The sequence below is a fragment of the Pagrus pagrus genome (assembly GCF_965226575.1).
Source record: "Pagrus pagrus genome assembly, chromosome: 1".
In the NCBI taxonomy this organism is placed as follows: domain Eukaryota; kingdom Metazoa; phylum Chordata; class Actinopteri; order Spariformes; family Sparidae; genus Pagrus; species Pagrus pagrus.
Genome location: NC_140185.1, coordinates 15,586,147 through 15,601,539, shown reverse-complemented (window position 1 = coordinate 15,601,539; position 15,393 = coordinate 15,586,147). Strand labels below are relative to the sequence as shown.

General features: G+C 42.7%; 1 protein-coding gene across 8 annotated transcripts in view; it reads left to right on the top strand.

Moving 5' to 3' along the window:
- nav2a (neuron navigator 2a) overlaps positions 1-15,393 on the top strand; it is a 220,004-nt gene that overhangs the window by 200,337 nt on the left and 4,274 nt on the right. For all 8 annotated transcript variants that reach the window (XM_084354889.1, XM_084354887.1, XM_084354883.1 and 5 more), the window contains 17 exons: positions 3,100-3,152; positions 6,215-6,238; positions 6,647-6,721; positions 9,042-9,125; positions 9,240-9,363; positions 9,540-9,715; positions 11,545-11,717; positions 11,837-11,990; positions 12,295-12,481; positions 12,829-12,929; positions 13,015-13,110; positions 13,278-13,455; positions 13,650-13,885; positions 14,298-14,449; positions 14,624-14,695; positions 14,801-14,997; positions 15,094-15,212. In XM_084354889.1, the coding sequence (XP_084211015.1) occupies positions 3,100-3,152; positions 6,215-6,238; positions 6,647-6,721; positions 9,042-9,125; positions 9,240-9,363; positions 9,540-9,715; positions 11,545-11,717; positions 11,837-11,990; positions 12,295-12,481; positions 12,829-12,929; positions 13,015-13,110; positions 13,278-13,455; positions 13,650-13,885; positions 14,298-14,449; positions 14,624-14,695; positions 14,801-14,997; positions 15,094-15,212 (2,201 nt within the window). The remainder of the gene's footprint in view (positions 1-3,099; positions 3,153-6,214; positions 6,239-6,646; positions 6,722-9,041; positions 9,126-9,239; positions 9,364-9,539; positions 9,716-11,544; positions 11,718-11,836; positions 11,991-12,294; positions 12,482-12,828; positions 12,930-13,014; positions 13,111-13,277; positions 13,456-13,649; positions 13,886-14,297; positions 14,450-14,623; positions 14,696-14,800; positions 14,998-15,093; positions 15,213-15,393) is intronic.

The following is a 15,393-nucleotide window of genomic DNA, read 5'->3' as shown; positions in this document are numbered from 1 at the left end:
CTCGGCAGTGCTTTTCCCACCAGCAGGCAGACTCCCCGCTCAGGCGAGGTGGCTCAATCCTCAGGGCCACAGAAAGACAGCGCTTTGATTTAGAGGCACAAACTAAGACAGGGAGTGAGAGAGGCATAGCATTGTTTGGAAAATAGTTCGCATAATGGGAAAATCCAGCCTTAAACACTTACTTATCGTTAAAAAGCAGCAGCTGCTAGTAAACTTGCAATAAAATAAGCCACAGTGTAATGCAGTCACCAGATAAGTGCACAAGGCTAAATACTTCATGATGACAAAAACTGTTTCTAACTCAACCTGTTTCATCCAAAGGCAATTCCACAGCGTTTATACACCTTCTTTCAAGGTTGTGAAAAAGGTGCTGCGGGAAAAGTAATTAATCTGTAATTGAAGTTTATAGTCAAAGATAAACATCGCAGACCGATGTACACCTGAAGTGTAAATAGATGCAATGGCAGACATTGATCTAAATAAATACAGAGAAGAGGGCAACATGACGGACAAAGAGTTGGAGAGCAAATCCAGTGATACTGATACTTGTCTTGTAAATGTGCCTCAGGGGAATCAGCTGTGTGTGTGTGTTTCTTAAGAAACCCAGTAAATCAAGACTCCACCTTGAAAATGTAGTTTTCTTTCCTCTGATGAGATGTGTACATGATTCAGTAAGTCACTGTTTGATGCATCCTACCTTCCTCAGGATAAAAACTGCGTATAAAGTATGTAGGGCAGGCGTTTCATATTACTGATGTCACAGGTCAAATTATATGAAGGCCATAACAATAAACCCTTCAACTTGAATATGTCCACATTCTCAGAACCAGAATATACAAATTACAAAAATACAGAGTAATATCATCTAGATGCTTCCCTTCAAATTAAGCAATTCCTTTTTGCAGCCCGTTGAGCAGAGAGTTTGTCTAATCATGTATGAGAGGGTTCACTTGTCTGTGAAGGAGACAGTCGTCAATCATCTGTTGTACAGCCTACGTTAAAAAAAGATCTTTTCTCGAGCAAATGCCTGTTGAGCTCTTCCTGGTATTGTGAAGCTATTATACAAATTTACCGCTAGCACACACTTAATGTGCACATGCACAATAACGCAGACACAAACTTGTTATTACTGTGCCCCCCTGTAGCACATCTGTCTCACTCTTTTTCCCAGCTCCATGAGTCTGTGAGTCTGTCTTCCCTTTCGGAAGAGGAGGTAATTACAGGGATCACAGTGAGAGGCGTGAGAGAGACTCGATGACACACTGGATCCTCCAACATAACTTTCTCTCTCTTTGTGTGTGTGTGTTAGATTGCAGTGTGTAGGTTTGGACATGTGGTTTGTGTGTGTGCACATGTGTATGTTGCTGAGGTGTAGAGTTACCCGACTGTTGTTAGATTGACAGGACAAAAGTCACATCATCCAACACTTTGTCCTGTGTGAGAGCAACACCACGACACACTGTCACTTCATCGCCTCCACCCAAACCCTCCCACTCACCTTTATATATGCTCACCTTCTTCTCATGTCTGAAGAAACCATTATCTTTCTGCTCCCTTTTTCTGCACAGTCAGCATGGTTGAAATCATTGTTTTTTCTCTTAAAAGAATCAATGTCCTGCATTATTTTCTTCCATTTTCTGAGTCTGATCTAAATTGTTTTTCTCTCGTGTGTTTATGACTTGAGAACAGTTGGAAAAAAAAGGTTTTGCCAAGATCATCAAAGTTCCCTAATCTGTGAAAAGGTGAAAATAAAAATCAGGTGTGAAAACAGGTGAAAAAAAAAAAAATCTTCAAGGAGATGCATCACCTATTGAAAAAAAACTGAGTGAGCTGCAAAAAGAAAATAAGATAGAATATAAAAAAAAATGCAGAACAGAGAAAGATTATCCTGGCAAAACCTTCCTTTTCCTCCAGTTCTCAAGTCATAAACACAGGAGAGAAAAACACAGTTATTATTATAATGGTATCTCAATACTCAATACAATATATTATGGGACAGTCATCTGCAATACATCAAAAAATCAGAAATGTTGGTCGTCAAGACTCTACCTTAGAGCAATTCCAGTATTTTCATCCTGCATAAACTGGATTTCACAAGCGCATTTACAACAAAATCAACACCACCATCAACCAATAACTGTGAATCCATAAAGCCTCACGGATGACACAATTACAGGCCGGTACCTGTTTGCCGATAATATCTAACAGGATCACACAGAGAGCATATTGTCAGCTCCAACAGGAATTAATTAAAGTAATCTCTCAACAAACCTGTCATTTTAAAAGCCTCATTGTTGATTCTGGGGCTGCATCTGACACTTATTTCATTATTTTCTGATATAATGTCCCACACCTCAAATGTCTGTTTTATGCAACAAACAATCCAAAGCCCAAACGTATTCTGGTTACTGCCAGATATGACATAGATATCTCATTGGAGAAGCTGAAACTTCGACTAAACATTTAATCAAGTAACTGTTGCAGCTCTTGCCAGTTCAGGTCAAACCAATGAGGAGTACACTTTAAAAGATCTTTTTACAAATGACCTGCTCAGACTGATTGATGAGATCTGAACCAGACAGCACTGAATCCAAATCAATATTCTCATTTTCATGTGGCTTCAGCACACCTCACTGTCTAGACCCAGGTCAGATAAAAGTGAGTCCCCCAGTAAACTAATGTCTGAGGGGAATGAATGAATCTGCTGGGATCAGCCCAGCCTCGCTGTGTGGTTGATGACATCACGCTGCTGATCCTTTCTGATCTGCTCTCAGGCAGGAAACAGTGCTGGCGTTGTGTCCCGGCCTCTGATGTGTGATTAGTGGCTGAGTCATTAGCAGAGTAATGCTCAGGCTGTCATTAGTTGCACCACGGCCTCACTGTAACGTGGAGGAGTTTTATCTTTATGAGTGCAGAGCTGCGGTCTTTATGTTCAGGAGGAGGCGGGCTGGGGGAAATGGGAACGCTGGTAGGAAGGGTGATGGGTGGGCAGGGTTGGAGCAGGGTGGGTGGCTTGCATTGGGAGACTGTGGGGGGTCTGTTTGTGTACAGATGTTCTTTCTAATCCCCACTTTTCCTTCTTGTTTTCTGTCTCTTTAGTTCATGGATCATCCCTGTCTCTGGTCTCCAGCACGTCTTCAATTTACTCCACAGTAAGTACACAAAACATCAAGAGTTAATTCAGGCTGGATATCAGATGAATTATTGTTGGATCCTTGACTTCATGATACCTGATACAGTATGGAAGCATTTGTTATACACACTTTTTTGTACATTTCCTCTCACCATTACACAGCTACTCCACTAGAGAGCACTGACGGCTTTATCCGTCAACTGTGAAATATACCCCGCTCAGGACAAATCTCAGTCACAACCCTTTAATTACCAAATTTAAGGGATCAGAATGTTTCACAGGTCTTTGTGGTGGCCCGCTGCGTAGGATACATACCATGCATACACATTGTCAGCTTAGTTCCGGGCAAATCCCTGTTTCTTCTCTCATTCTCCACTGTAAACTGTGTAATAAATGCTAAGAAACAATCATAAAGAATGTTTATGGGATTTCACACATTTAGTAAAGCATTAGTTAGAGCTTTATTAGTCGACCCTGAGAGGGAAAAAAAAACTCTCTGGATAATTATTGTTGAGAAAACAACACTATAAAATTGCTGTGTATTAAACAGTCTGTGCTCTTCTGCCATCTAAAGTGGTGCATCTCATTTGAGTAAATCTTTGCAAAGCAGCTCCACAATTCATGTAGAAACAAGAGCAACCAGTTTGTGCCTTCGCCTGTGGATTTATCGATATCGAGTACTTGTGTTGGCAAATAGGCTGTTACACATTTACCCTCTAATCCATCCAGAGATCTGACTCAACACCCTGTGAGAAAAAGCTCTGGCAGCGGTTACGCAGATACACTGGGACAGCCCACATGTATACACAGTGGCCAATCAGAGCCTAGTCTTCACAGTGTAGCTCCTCCTCCCTCTGTGGGCTGGTGTACTCACCTGGGCAGGTGTAGCAGAGAAACTCTCAGACAGTAGACACCAGGTCAGCACTGGCTGGTGGCTTGAGGCTGAGAGTCACAGGTTTGAATTCAGAGGGGGGAAGAGAGTGGAGGCAAAATGATGGCGACTTTATCCCTGACGGGCACCGTCACGTCCTGGCAGCAAACGGTAGGGATGAGTAGGACTGTAGTTCAGGAGAAACTCATTCTGCTTTTTATTCAAATATACAATTTCACAGGAGATTCCACACCAACATCATGAAAAACTATTTTACTGTTAGTAATTAAGTTTTTTTCTCAACCTTGGTTTTCTTCCAAATCATTTTCTTCTGCTTATTTTAAGTTATTTCTAATCTTTCCACCAAATTAGCATGTAAAACTTTTGCTCTGCTGCCATGATGTTTGAAAGCTCACGGGATTGTTTTTGTTTGAGCTGGTCCAGGATTTTGCATCAGAGTGAGATCTCTGTGTTTTGTCTGCGTTTCCAAGACAGACAGGCTGCACTGTTTGTGTATCTAGGATCAACCGGTCATGTGTCTGTGACTGACAGATCTGTTTGGGTGTACGGACCATGTGTGGACAGATGCCACTTTGTAAACCGTCCACTCGTGGCACCGAACACATGTATGTACACACCGCTGTACATGCACAGACACATTAGGCTGCTGAAACCTGTTTTAGGGCTTCGTGGTTGGAAGGTGGAACCACATGAAAAATCATTTATTATCAGTTGCTCTGCTTTGTTGCTGCTGTCACAGCACAACTGCAGCGTTCAGGCCTCCCACAAGCCTTAATCCTGAAAGACAGCGGTTGTGACTGCACAATCAATTTTTTTTGAATAACAGAAATGTTAAGAAATGTTTTAATCTGCTTTGGAATACATGTAGCATTGGATGCCTTTATCAGATTCATTAATTCAGAGGCAAGAGCAGAAGTTTATAATGAAAATGTTGAAAAATATCCTGGAAATGCAAACCCTTGTTTCACGGTCTCAAGACCTAATATTCCTCCAACTTTGGTTTAAATCCCTTTGCAAATTTTTGAGATAAGAAGCATGACCAAGAACATCACCTTGTTAAAGAGTGTAATACAGATGAAATTAATGGAAAGGTATTCAATTTTTGTTTTTAAAAAATCATAAAATCAATCCTGGAACCCATCGACTCTCATCTGACGATGATTTAACCTCCTGGGGCAGCGGCCAGTGTTTCAGGTCTTTGAGTGTAGCCTGTGGATATCCGGATAACTGATATCATGGTCAAGATTTCCTCGGTTATTGTTTATACTCCAGTTAGCAACTTGGGACACCAGAGTGGATGTGGGACGACATTTCGGCCAGTGTCCATAGACAGATATCTGCATATGAATACAGATACTTGTTTTAAAAAGCTGATCAAAACATATATCACTGTCAGAAAATTCTGGCCAATGCGTTCTGCCTTCTTTGCTCTCCACATGGACTATTTACCTGCATGTAACCAAAACTTGCTCAAACATGATTGGTCAATACTAAACTAATTTTAGAGATTACTTTCAAATGATTTCGATTTTGTAGAAAACTAAAAAAGGCTATGAGACTGATATAAAGTTTTAGCTACAAATGCGCCAGGTTGAGTCTGTAAATCAGCTGCAGTCAGTTGCCCAATCACTACCAACTATCTCTAAAAACATCTCTAGTCGAGTTAAGAAACAACCTTTCCAGATATATTTTCAGTGCAGCCTGTTTACATGTAAATGTGGGTGTTGCATGTTTCACTGTTTTGGTGAAGAGCAGCAGCAACGGCAGGGTGTGTAGTGTTCGTGCGAGCGATTGTTTTGCCTGCTCTTGCTCTGGAAGCATTTTCCTACCTGTCTTTTCTTACTATTGTTCGGTGTGCACCATATGGAGACAATAGAGCTCTCACTCTCACACACACACACATACACACACACAGACGTACACAAACATGTACACACACAAAGACATCTGAAATGCCTCCAGGAGGATATCTCTGCTTTCCAGACATATTACACCAGACAATCTCCTCCACAGTTTATAAAGCACGTCAGCTCGGAGCTAATAAATCAAGCCGGAGTCGGGACATGTGCATGGTGCACGTTCTGACCTTCGGCAGCTGCAACTGCTCTTCTGTTTTCATTAAAGCATGTCAGAATTCAGTCAGTATGTCCTCTAATGATTTTCTCTCCTTCTGATGTTTGTTTTGACAGAATGAGGAGAAGTCTCAGTCGGAGGTAAGCTTCATCCCCGCCCACAGCACTTCTATCCTGTGTTTTCTCAGCTCTTTAATTTTCTATGTGCAGTGGTGGAACTTGTTGGAACATGGGGGCGTTTTCACAGTCGTGTCTAGTTACACATGTAACTGTATTGTTAGTGACCCTGTAACAGGCTCTTGTTCCTCTCCGAACACCCGTGTACATCTGTGTGTGCTCTTTTATGCATCCACCGTGTTTCATCTCTTAGCCTGAACATATCAGAGCTCAGATCTGGGTGCCTCCCACATTTGTGGCTACAGTTTTTTTTTCTGTGTCTGGATGCGTGTGTATGTAAGTGTGTGGTTGGTGTTGCATGCTTTTATGGAGCAGGAATGTACGCTTTTTTGTCTCGGTGCGTTTTGATGTCGTGCATTTTGACGTCCTCAGATCCGCAAGCTGCGCAGGGAGCTGGACGCCTCCCAGGAAAAGGTTTCCGCCCTGACGACACAGCTGAGTGCCAATGTAAGGACAAGCATGCAAACCACTGAATATTTGTACATGTATACTGTTTCCTTCCACTGTTTTATCAAGCCACAAATAATAGATGAAGGTGTATATTACAGACCAAATAACAGAAAGGCTGCAGGTGGTTTTGGTATTTGACCAAAGTATTGGACAAATAAAAAGCTTAAGATGAAAAGTTCTTACACTTCACCTCACCACACTTCTGATCAAACTGAGTGTATGTTCTAAAGGTCATGGCATTCGCTCCAATAGTTTTTCGGGATTTTTCACTAAAATCCCCAAATCTCCATCTCATGGTGGCACTAGAGCAAACATTGGATCATCAAAGTTAGTACTGTAGGTTTCATCCTTTACAGACTATGAATTTTATGTATGTACATGTAGACATAAAAATGTTGACCATGTTGTTCTTTAAAAGAGAGTTTTCTTGTGTTTTTTAACGATGAAAACAATTTAGTTATTTCAAAGATTTAAGGAAAATACATGTTATCAATTTGCCATGACTAGGAGACTAAAATATATGTTGTTTTGCCAACAGACAGACTCAACTTAAAAAAAAACCAGTAAATTTGGCTCGCTGTCTCCCGCAAGCACGCAAACATTTCGTGATATTCATCAAATACTGAACAGATAGCTCCCACTGAGTACTTTACTCCAGGAAGGTGTAATTTTACATCTGGCAGAACCATCAGAAGATCTCTTGAAGCGTCTCCAGACACGATCCTTTCTGCCCCCCTACCTTCTGTGTTGCACAAGTCTCGCCACGCTCCGCCTGTAATCTGCTGCCTGAGTCAGTGCGTGCTGATGGCTCGACTGTGGATTAGAGATATGGAAGGAAGGCAAAGGTGTAAGATTACAGCAGAGAGTCAAGTCTCAGCACACTGCTGAGGGACTGTCCCAGATGTGGACTGAAGATTTACAGCTAATGACGCCTCGATACAAGACGGCGTGGTGCGAGTGTTGACAGAAACACACGGACAACAAACAGTCGGTAGTGGGGGGTCATGAAGGGGGATGCAGGGTGAGGGAGGGGTTTTGTTCCAATATTTGATTACACGGCGCAGGCAGATGATGAATTACCTGAACACGCCTTGAAGCCCTCAAGGCCGAGAATTCAAGAACATCTTTTGCTCAAATAGTCACGACTTGAATCACATGTCAGTCAACGCTTCACTCAGCTCTCCCACACACTTCCTGCGGGCGTCTGCAGATCATTTATATGTGTAATGTGTCTAAAGCCCAACGTAGTGATGGATGACCGAGCTCACCTTTGTTCAACTGATGTCTTTAAACCAGCGTTCTGCAGTGTTGCACTCAAAAGTAAAGCTTTCAGAGGTTTATTTGTTTGATGTGTATTCTTTTACTGTTTTGATAATTAAATTCATTTAATTTTATCTCTGTTATCCTTTTTTGACACGTCATGCTAAACTTTTAGGTCTGCGTGTTCCTTTAAAATATGCTTGTTTCACTTGTTTTCACCCAATACCACCCACCTAGTCTGAAGATTCCCAGGAAAGCCAGGTCCATCTGTACACAAACTCAGCCAGAAATCCATCTAATCAAGTTAGAACATAAAATCACCCAAGCTGTAGTCAAAAGTGGTTTTGGAAGATGACTTCAGGACTGTTTTGGGCCTTCGCATGAATGAATGGTTCTAGCTCAAAGACTGTTTTCGGTAAAGATGAGGTAACAGTTTGGCTTCAGTGTTGTCTGTAGTGTGGGAAAATGTCATAAGCTGACCTACAGGGGATAATCATTTATCACAGGGAGTTCTTATTTTGCTTGATTATTTGGAGCAGTGAGCAGCTCAAGGCTCTGGTTCCCCAGCCACAAAGCCACTGTGATGTAATCCAGACTGGATTCCTCTCAGTATGGACTCATCTTTAGAAGAAGAAGAGGTTTTTTAGAAAATGTTTTTGTTGTTTTTATCTTTGTGTTTTAAAGTTGGAAGGAGGTTTTAACTTCACTCATGTCAGCGTTTGTCAGCCAGTCATCTGATATCTAAGCTATAAGTGAAATGTGGCTGAATTGTGGTGGACAGATCTTTCTAGGACAGCTGATTTGCTTTTTGGATTGTATAATTTGCATTTAGCCATAATTCTCTTGCCATTTTATATTTTTGTTTGGAATTCTGACAATTCAAACTTCAAACGTTGTTGGTATTTTATTAGCAATCAAACCTGGAAGATGAACGGGAACTTTTCCAAGGCTGAGGATCGAGTTATGTGTTTAAAGGTTCTGAGCTCTACAGAGTTCTTGGTTTACATTTTCAGTTCATTTTTCTAACAGTTGCACAACTTGTTTGTTTCTCCTGCAGGCTCACCTGGTGGCAGCGTTTGAACAGAGTCTGGGCAACATGACTATTAGACTGAAGAGTCTCACCTTGACGGCAGAGCAGAAGGTAAATACAGCTTCTTGTGATATAACAGACTGTCTGGACACTAACTAAAGTGCACATTCAGAGTCACTTCAGCTGATTTATTGGTTTGATCCTCCTGTCATTGTCTCTGTGTAGGACTCTGAGCTGAATGAGCTGAGGAAGACCATTGAGCTGCTGAAGAAGCAGAATGCTGTGGCTCAAGCTGCCATCAATGGAGTCATCAACACACCTGAACTCACGCCTAAAGGGGAACGGACAGGTACAGACACCTATTTAATAACCAATGACAACAATATCTCTCAAAAATTTGGCGCTAGCTTTCTGCTGTTAAAGGAAAATCTCCATCATATCAAAAGTGAACAATACTGACCGGATGATATTTAATGAAATACATTAAGACTTATGTATGACAAACACCTACCTGTCTCTCCTCAGCTGGCAGTAACGGCAGTCAACAACATCAGCAGCAGAATCAGCAGCCAGACCTGCGCATCAGGAGGCAGCACTCCTCTGACAGCGTCAGCAGCATAACCAGTGCAACAAGCCACTCCAGTGTGGGCTCCAACATGGACGCTGATGCAAAAAACAAGAAGAAGAACAAGAAGAACTGGGTAAGATTCTGATTTCATATGTGATGAGTAACAAACAAGCAGGCAGACAGGAGCCATGGTGGTTTGTTTTTGTCTTTGTCTCTTTGTGCATTTTCATGTGTGTGCTGGTGTCACATGTTTGGGTTTCTCCCCTTCAGGCATCTTTCACTGGGGAGAAGGTGAATACACTTCAGATGTTCATAGGCAGTTCTGTTGAATAGCAAGTAATAATTGATTTGGAGGTTTGCAGGTAAAAAAAAATCATACATTTCGGTTAAAACTGGGCTACATTTGGTTGTAGTGATCGCCTGTAAATCACCAAATCAGTGCTTACTGGGTATATCATATATAGAGCATATAGAAGTGTCTAATCCTCATTAGTTGTGTTTCATCATACAATAAAACATCTTACATTCTTTGATTCACCATTTTCCTCTTTGTTGTTGAAAGAGATTTTTGTGCAGCGGAGGACAAATCAGCGATGATGACGTACGCAACTCTTTAACCTCTCTGTCGTCTCGTAGACTGAGCGGTGTTGTGTTAGCCGCCTGTGGTTGACAGGATCTGATCCTGATGTTGAATTTTAGGCAGAGCGGTCTGGTGCTTTGTGGTAGCTGTTAAAAGACATGAGCTCGTGTCGAGTTTCCTGCTTTAGGTCACAGTGATAATAAACGACCCCCCTGTGTGTGCGTGTGGATGTGCTTCCAGCTGTCACAGTTTGTGTAGGTGAGACCCCACAGGAGGCTCCTCCATGCAGGCGCTCATACAGTGTGTGTGATGTGGAGTGTATAGGGGCTGTGTGTCTTAGAGTGTATATATGGATCATGAAAGACCCCCCTTTACGGTGATTGTGTTTTAGCATTAGTTGCAGCTGCCTGGAAGTAAAATAAAATCATCTTCAGTCCTGTAGGGGCCTCTAGTTTAATCTGTCCTTCCATAACACATTAACACACCCAAACCCATATGAACATGTGCTGTTTTGTCTCTCTGTCTTCCTTTGCTTCGCTTCAATGTGGCAGGTCTATGAGGTAAGAATGGTATGCTGTGTGAAATGAAAGAAACGAAGCTGCCTAACACCTGCACTTTTTCTAGGTTACTCACCTCTGACCACCTCCTGTCCTCTGCTGCTACCGTAGTGCCTGTCCTCTCCTCTTCAGCACTGCTTCTCCCTGAAAACTGCTTTTATGACACTTGAGTCAGCTCTTGAAAGGAAAAATCCACCTTAAAATACTTAAACATTGTCAGAAAAAGAGTATTAGTGATATAGCTTGTGTCTGAGGATACCATTGTGTGGTGGGATTTGGTGTAACTGGCCAAACACGAAGACAAAAAAATAAAACAATGTCTAGATAGTTCAACTAGCGAGTGATTGCAGTGCAAATTATACTTTAAATCTAATTTTCTGTGTAAAAACACATCTGATGTCCAAAAATCTGAATTGAATTCTGTCTCCTAAAGAATTCTTAACATGGTCACTGTTCCCTGAGAAATTTCTCCTGTACATTGAGAGAGATACTAATATATATAATACATATAAAAAAATAAATACAACAAAAACAATGAGCCCCAAGTAAAGTATAAAACACTCGCTATGCACTACACCTTTCTCTGGAAAACACACAATGTAAACACATTACACACACTCTGAGTTTGAATTCAGAGCTGAGCTCAAGACATAAAACAGTCTACCCATAATTCCCTTTCTCCCTCTGACTCACTTTTTTTTCCTCACTATTTCCTCCACTTTCCCCAGCACACTCCTCTTCCTCCTCCTCCTTCAGCTGTGTTGTTGGGAGCGTGCCCCTCGCCTGCTCACCGTCTCTCTGTCTTTCTCTCTTGTCCACCTGCAGCTGCGGAGCTCCTTCAAACAAGCGTTCAGCAAGAAGAAATCTCCCAAATCGGCCTCTTCTCATTCAGACATCGAGGAGATGACGGACTCGTCGCTGCCATCCTCCCCCAAACTGCCCCACAACGGCACCGGAGCCTCCAGCCACATGCTCAGGAACACACACTCCAACTCGCTGTACGTAGGCCTCATCATTGGAATTGTGCAAACAGAGCAGAAGGGAAAAGTATCAAACTCTGCTTAAATCACAATATATCATATCACTAAACCATGTTGTCCTGTCTGTGTGTGTACAGATTGTCTGAGTGTTTGGACAGCGAGGCGGAGACGGTGATGCAGCTGCGCAGCGAGCTCAGGGAGAAGGAGATGAAACTGACAGATATCCGCCTGGAGGCTCTCAGCTCCGCCCATCAGCTGGATCAGCTACGAGAGGCCATGAACCGCATGCAGGTCTGCACATACACAAGCACACAAATATACACAAGCACACAAATATACACACACACACACATTTACAAATTAAACATTAGATGAGAGAACTTCACATTAAAGGGCAAATCAAAACTGAATCATTTCTGCACAGATGTCTGTGAGTTTAAAATGACAATCATGTTGTACTTCTGGTGATTTAATTCTGCAGAAATATGAAAAGAGAACTTTTGCCTGAATGGGGAGCTATAATATAAGTCACAAATTAGAATGAATCCTTAAGCTGTTTTTTGTTAGCTAACTTTATTTGTGTCTGTGCTGGCAGGTGGAGATCGAGAAGCTGAAGGCGGAGAATGATCGTCTGAAGGTGGAGAATCAGGGCAGCAGGATGGGCTCCCAAGCCTCCATCTCATCCTCTCCTCCCCCTCACACACACAGCCAGGCCCAGGGAACCGGGCCGGGGCTCTCCCAGCACAGCCTCAACCTCACCACCAGCGAGTCGACCAGCCTAGGTAAGACAGAGCTGACGTCATGGGGCCTACACAGTCACTGGTAGATCTATACAAGATGCTGAACAGGCTTTGACAGTCTTTTTTTACAATTGTTTATTGTGGGGTATTTCGAGCTTCAAGACAATTTTTGGTCAGTTTGGATGGAATAAAAGAATAATTTCCTCTACGAAACAGATGATATTATGTCAGACACTGAATTTACATGTGCTTAAGTAGCTTTCTTACTGAAAACATGGAAACAGTTGAGTGGTTTTAGTCACCATGAACTCAAATATTCAACACTCAGTAACGGAGAGGTCATGGGAAATGTAGGAACCTTGTCTGACTTTGCTCTGCCTACCTGTCAGACATGCTGCTGGACGACACCGGTGGAGAGGGAGGGATGAGGAAGGAGGGGCGACACGTGAAGATGGTCGTCAGCCTGCACGAGGACAGCAAATGGGGAGAGGTGAGACCTGTTATGACAATATATCTCAGACCCAAAAATTGTAGGCCTTATGGCATCTAAAATCAAGCATGTTTTTCCATCGCAGGAGGGCCGTCCTCGCCATTTTCTGATCGGTTGCATCGGTGTGAGTGGTAAAACCAAGTGGGACGTCCTGGACGGAGTGGTCCGACGACTTTTCAAGGTAAACATAAACAGGGATGAACACAATACAGAATCAGGAACTCTGGCATCACTTGGTTTTGAGAAAGTTTAAATTACTTCAATCATCAGTGATCATTTAGGTCTAGTATTAAAGCTGGTTTCCCTTCACAAAACATCCTCTAAATGCAGAGACTTTGTGTCTGACAGGAGTACGTCACCCATGTGGACCCGATGAGCCAGCTGGGCCTGAGCTCAGACAGCGTGGAGGGATACAAAATCGGAGAAATCCACCGGCCGAGCAACCACAGCGCAGCTCTTACACCGGAGCTGCTGCCCTGTGGCTACCTGGTGGGAGACAGCAACACCATCAACATCCAACTCAAAGGTGCTGACACTGCAAATGATTACTCTGTTGTAGAGAGAAGGTATCACATATTTAACATATATTTTTTACAGAGTAAAGACTGCCAAAAAGTCATCATTAAAAGTGGAATGATCCAGTTTAAAGACAGTTTCAATCAAGCTTATGCAGCTTGCTTATACTTAAATATCCTGACCTGTGTGTGTGTGTGCGCCCAGGTGTGAGCAGTGAGAACGTGGACTCCCTTGTTTTCGACACCCTGATCCCAAAGCCGATGCTGCAGCGCTACGTCTCCCTGCTGAAGGAGCACAGACGCGTCATCTTGTCGGGCCCTAGCGGGACAGGAAAGACCTACCTGGCCAATCAGCTATCTCGACACCTGCTGCTGCTGGAAGGCCGACCTCTGACACCGCACGCCATCGTCACTTTCAACGTGGACCACAAGTCCAGCAAGGTAAATAACACACAGAGTTTAATATACAGTCGGCTCAATGTTAGGAGAATTTCTCTGTAGTGGGTCACAAAACATACTGGCAGCTACTTGATTCTGTCAGCCATAGTCTTTAGTCTTTAGAGTCTTTTGTCATTTTTTCTAGTATCAAAAGATCCTTGGTATGTTTTAAAAGCAGTACAAATCATCTATAAGGCTAAAAATGTATGTTTTTCAGACATATAATAATACAAATTAATGATAAAATCTAAAAATGGAATGTAATAGCATTTTGGAATTAGGGGTGTGCAGTAAAATTATGGCACAAGTTGTTGATTTAACACATCAGGGCAATAAAGATCATTATCACAAAGATATCCAATAAAAAAAATACCAGTGGTCACATGATATAACATGCTGCTCTCTGTCTCTGTAGGAGTTGCGTCAGTACCTGTCAGGTTTGGCTGAGCAGTGTAGCGGTGTCCCGGGGGCAGACAGCCCTCTGGTGGTCATTCTGGACAACCTGCACCACGTCAGCTCCCTGGGAGAGATCTTCAATGGTGTCTTCAACTGCAACTACCAGCACTGGTCAGCTGAATAAATACATTTTGAATAAATGTCTCACTTTACTTTAACTTTTCAATTGAAAATAGAGCTCTGTTAGAACAGTTGTACGGGAGTCATTCAACACAATGCAAAGCAGAGTAAAACTATCTCATTCCTTCTACTTTAACGCAACGTGTCCTGTTTCTCTCTCTTCAGCCCCTACATTATCGGTACCATGAGCCAAGCCACATCATCTGCCCCCAACCTGCAGCTTCATCACAACTTCAGGTAAACTGCTGCCGATATCCTCCACCCACTCCTGACTGCTGGATAAGTTGAAAGATGGAATGATGTTTATCTAAGTCCTGATATACCCGTATGTTTTCTGATCAGATGGGTACTGTGTGCCAACCACATGGAGCCAGTGAAAGGCTTCCTTGGTCGCTATCTGAGGAGGAAGCTGATCGAGACGGAGATCGGCAGCCGAACGCGTAACGTGGAGCTGGTGAAGATCATTGACTGGATCCCACGGGTTTGGCACCACCTCAACCGCTTCCTGGAAATGCACAGCTCCTCTGATGTCACCATCGGTAAGAGAACGACGCACCATTGGAGACAGATCCTTTAAGATATGTCAGTGCGTAAAAATAGTCAGTGTCTTACCTGTCTTCTCCTGTGGCCTGTAGGACCTCGTCTCTTCTTGTCCTGCCCCATGGACGTGGAGGGATCCAGGGTTTGGTTCACTGACCTCTGGAACTACTCCATCATCCCTTACATGTTGGAGGCTGTACGAGAGGGACTACAGGTAACAAACACAGTTATCTTGATATCTCAAAAACTGAAAAAAAATCTGAAAATGGAAATTAATGGAGTGAGAGAACAACATATTAGATTTTTCTTGGCGGTACAGGTGTAGAATTGTAATATTTTGAGCTGCAAAAAATAAAATGTATTAATGAAGAGACTAGATTCAAATACTGAGGGGA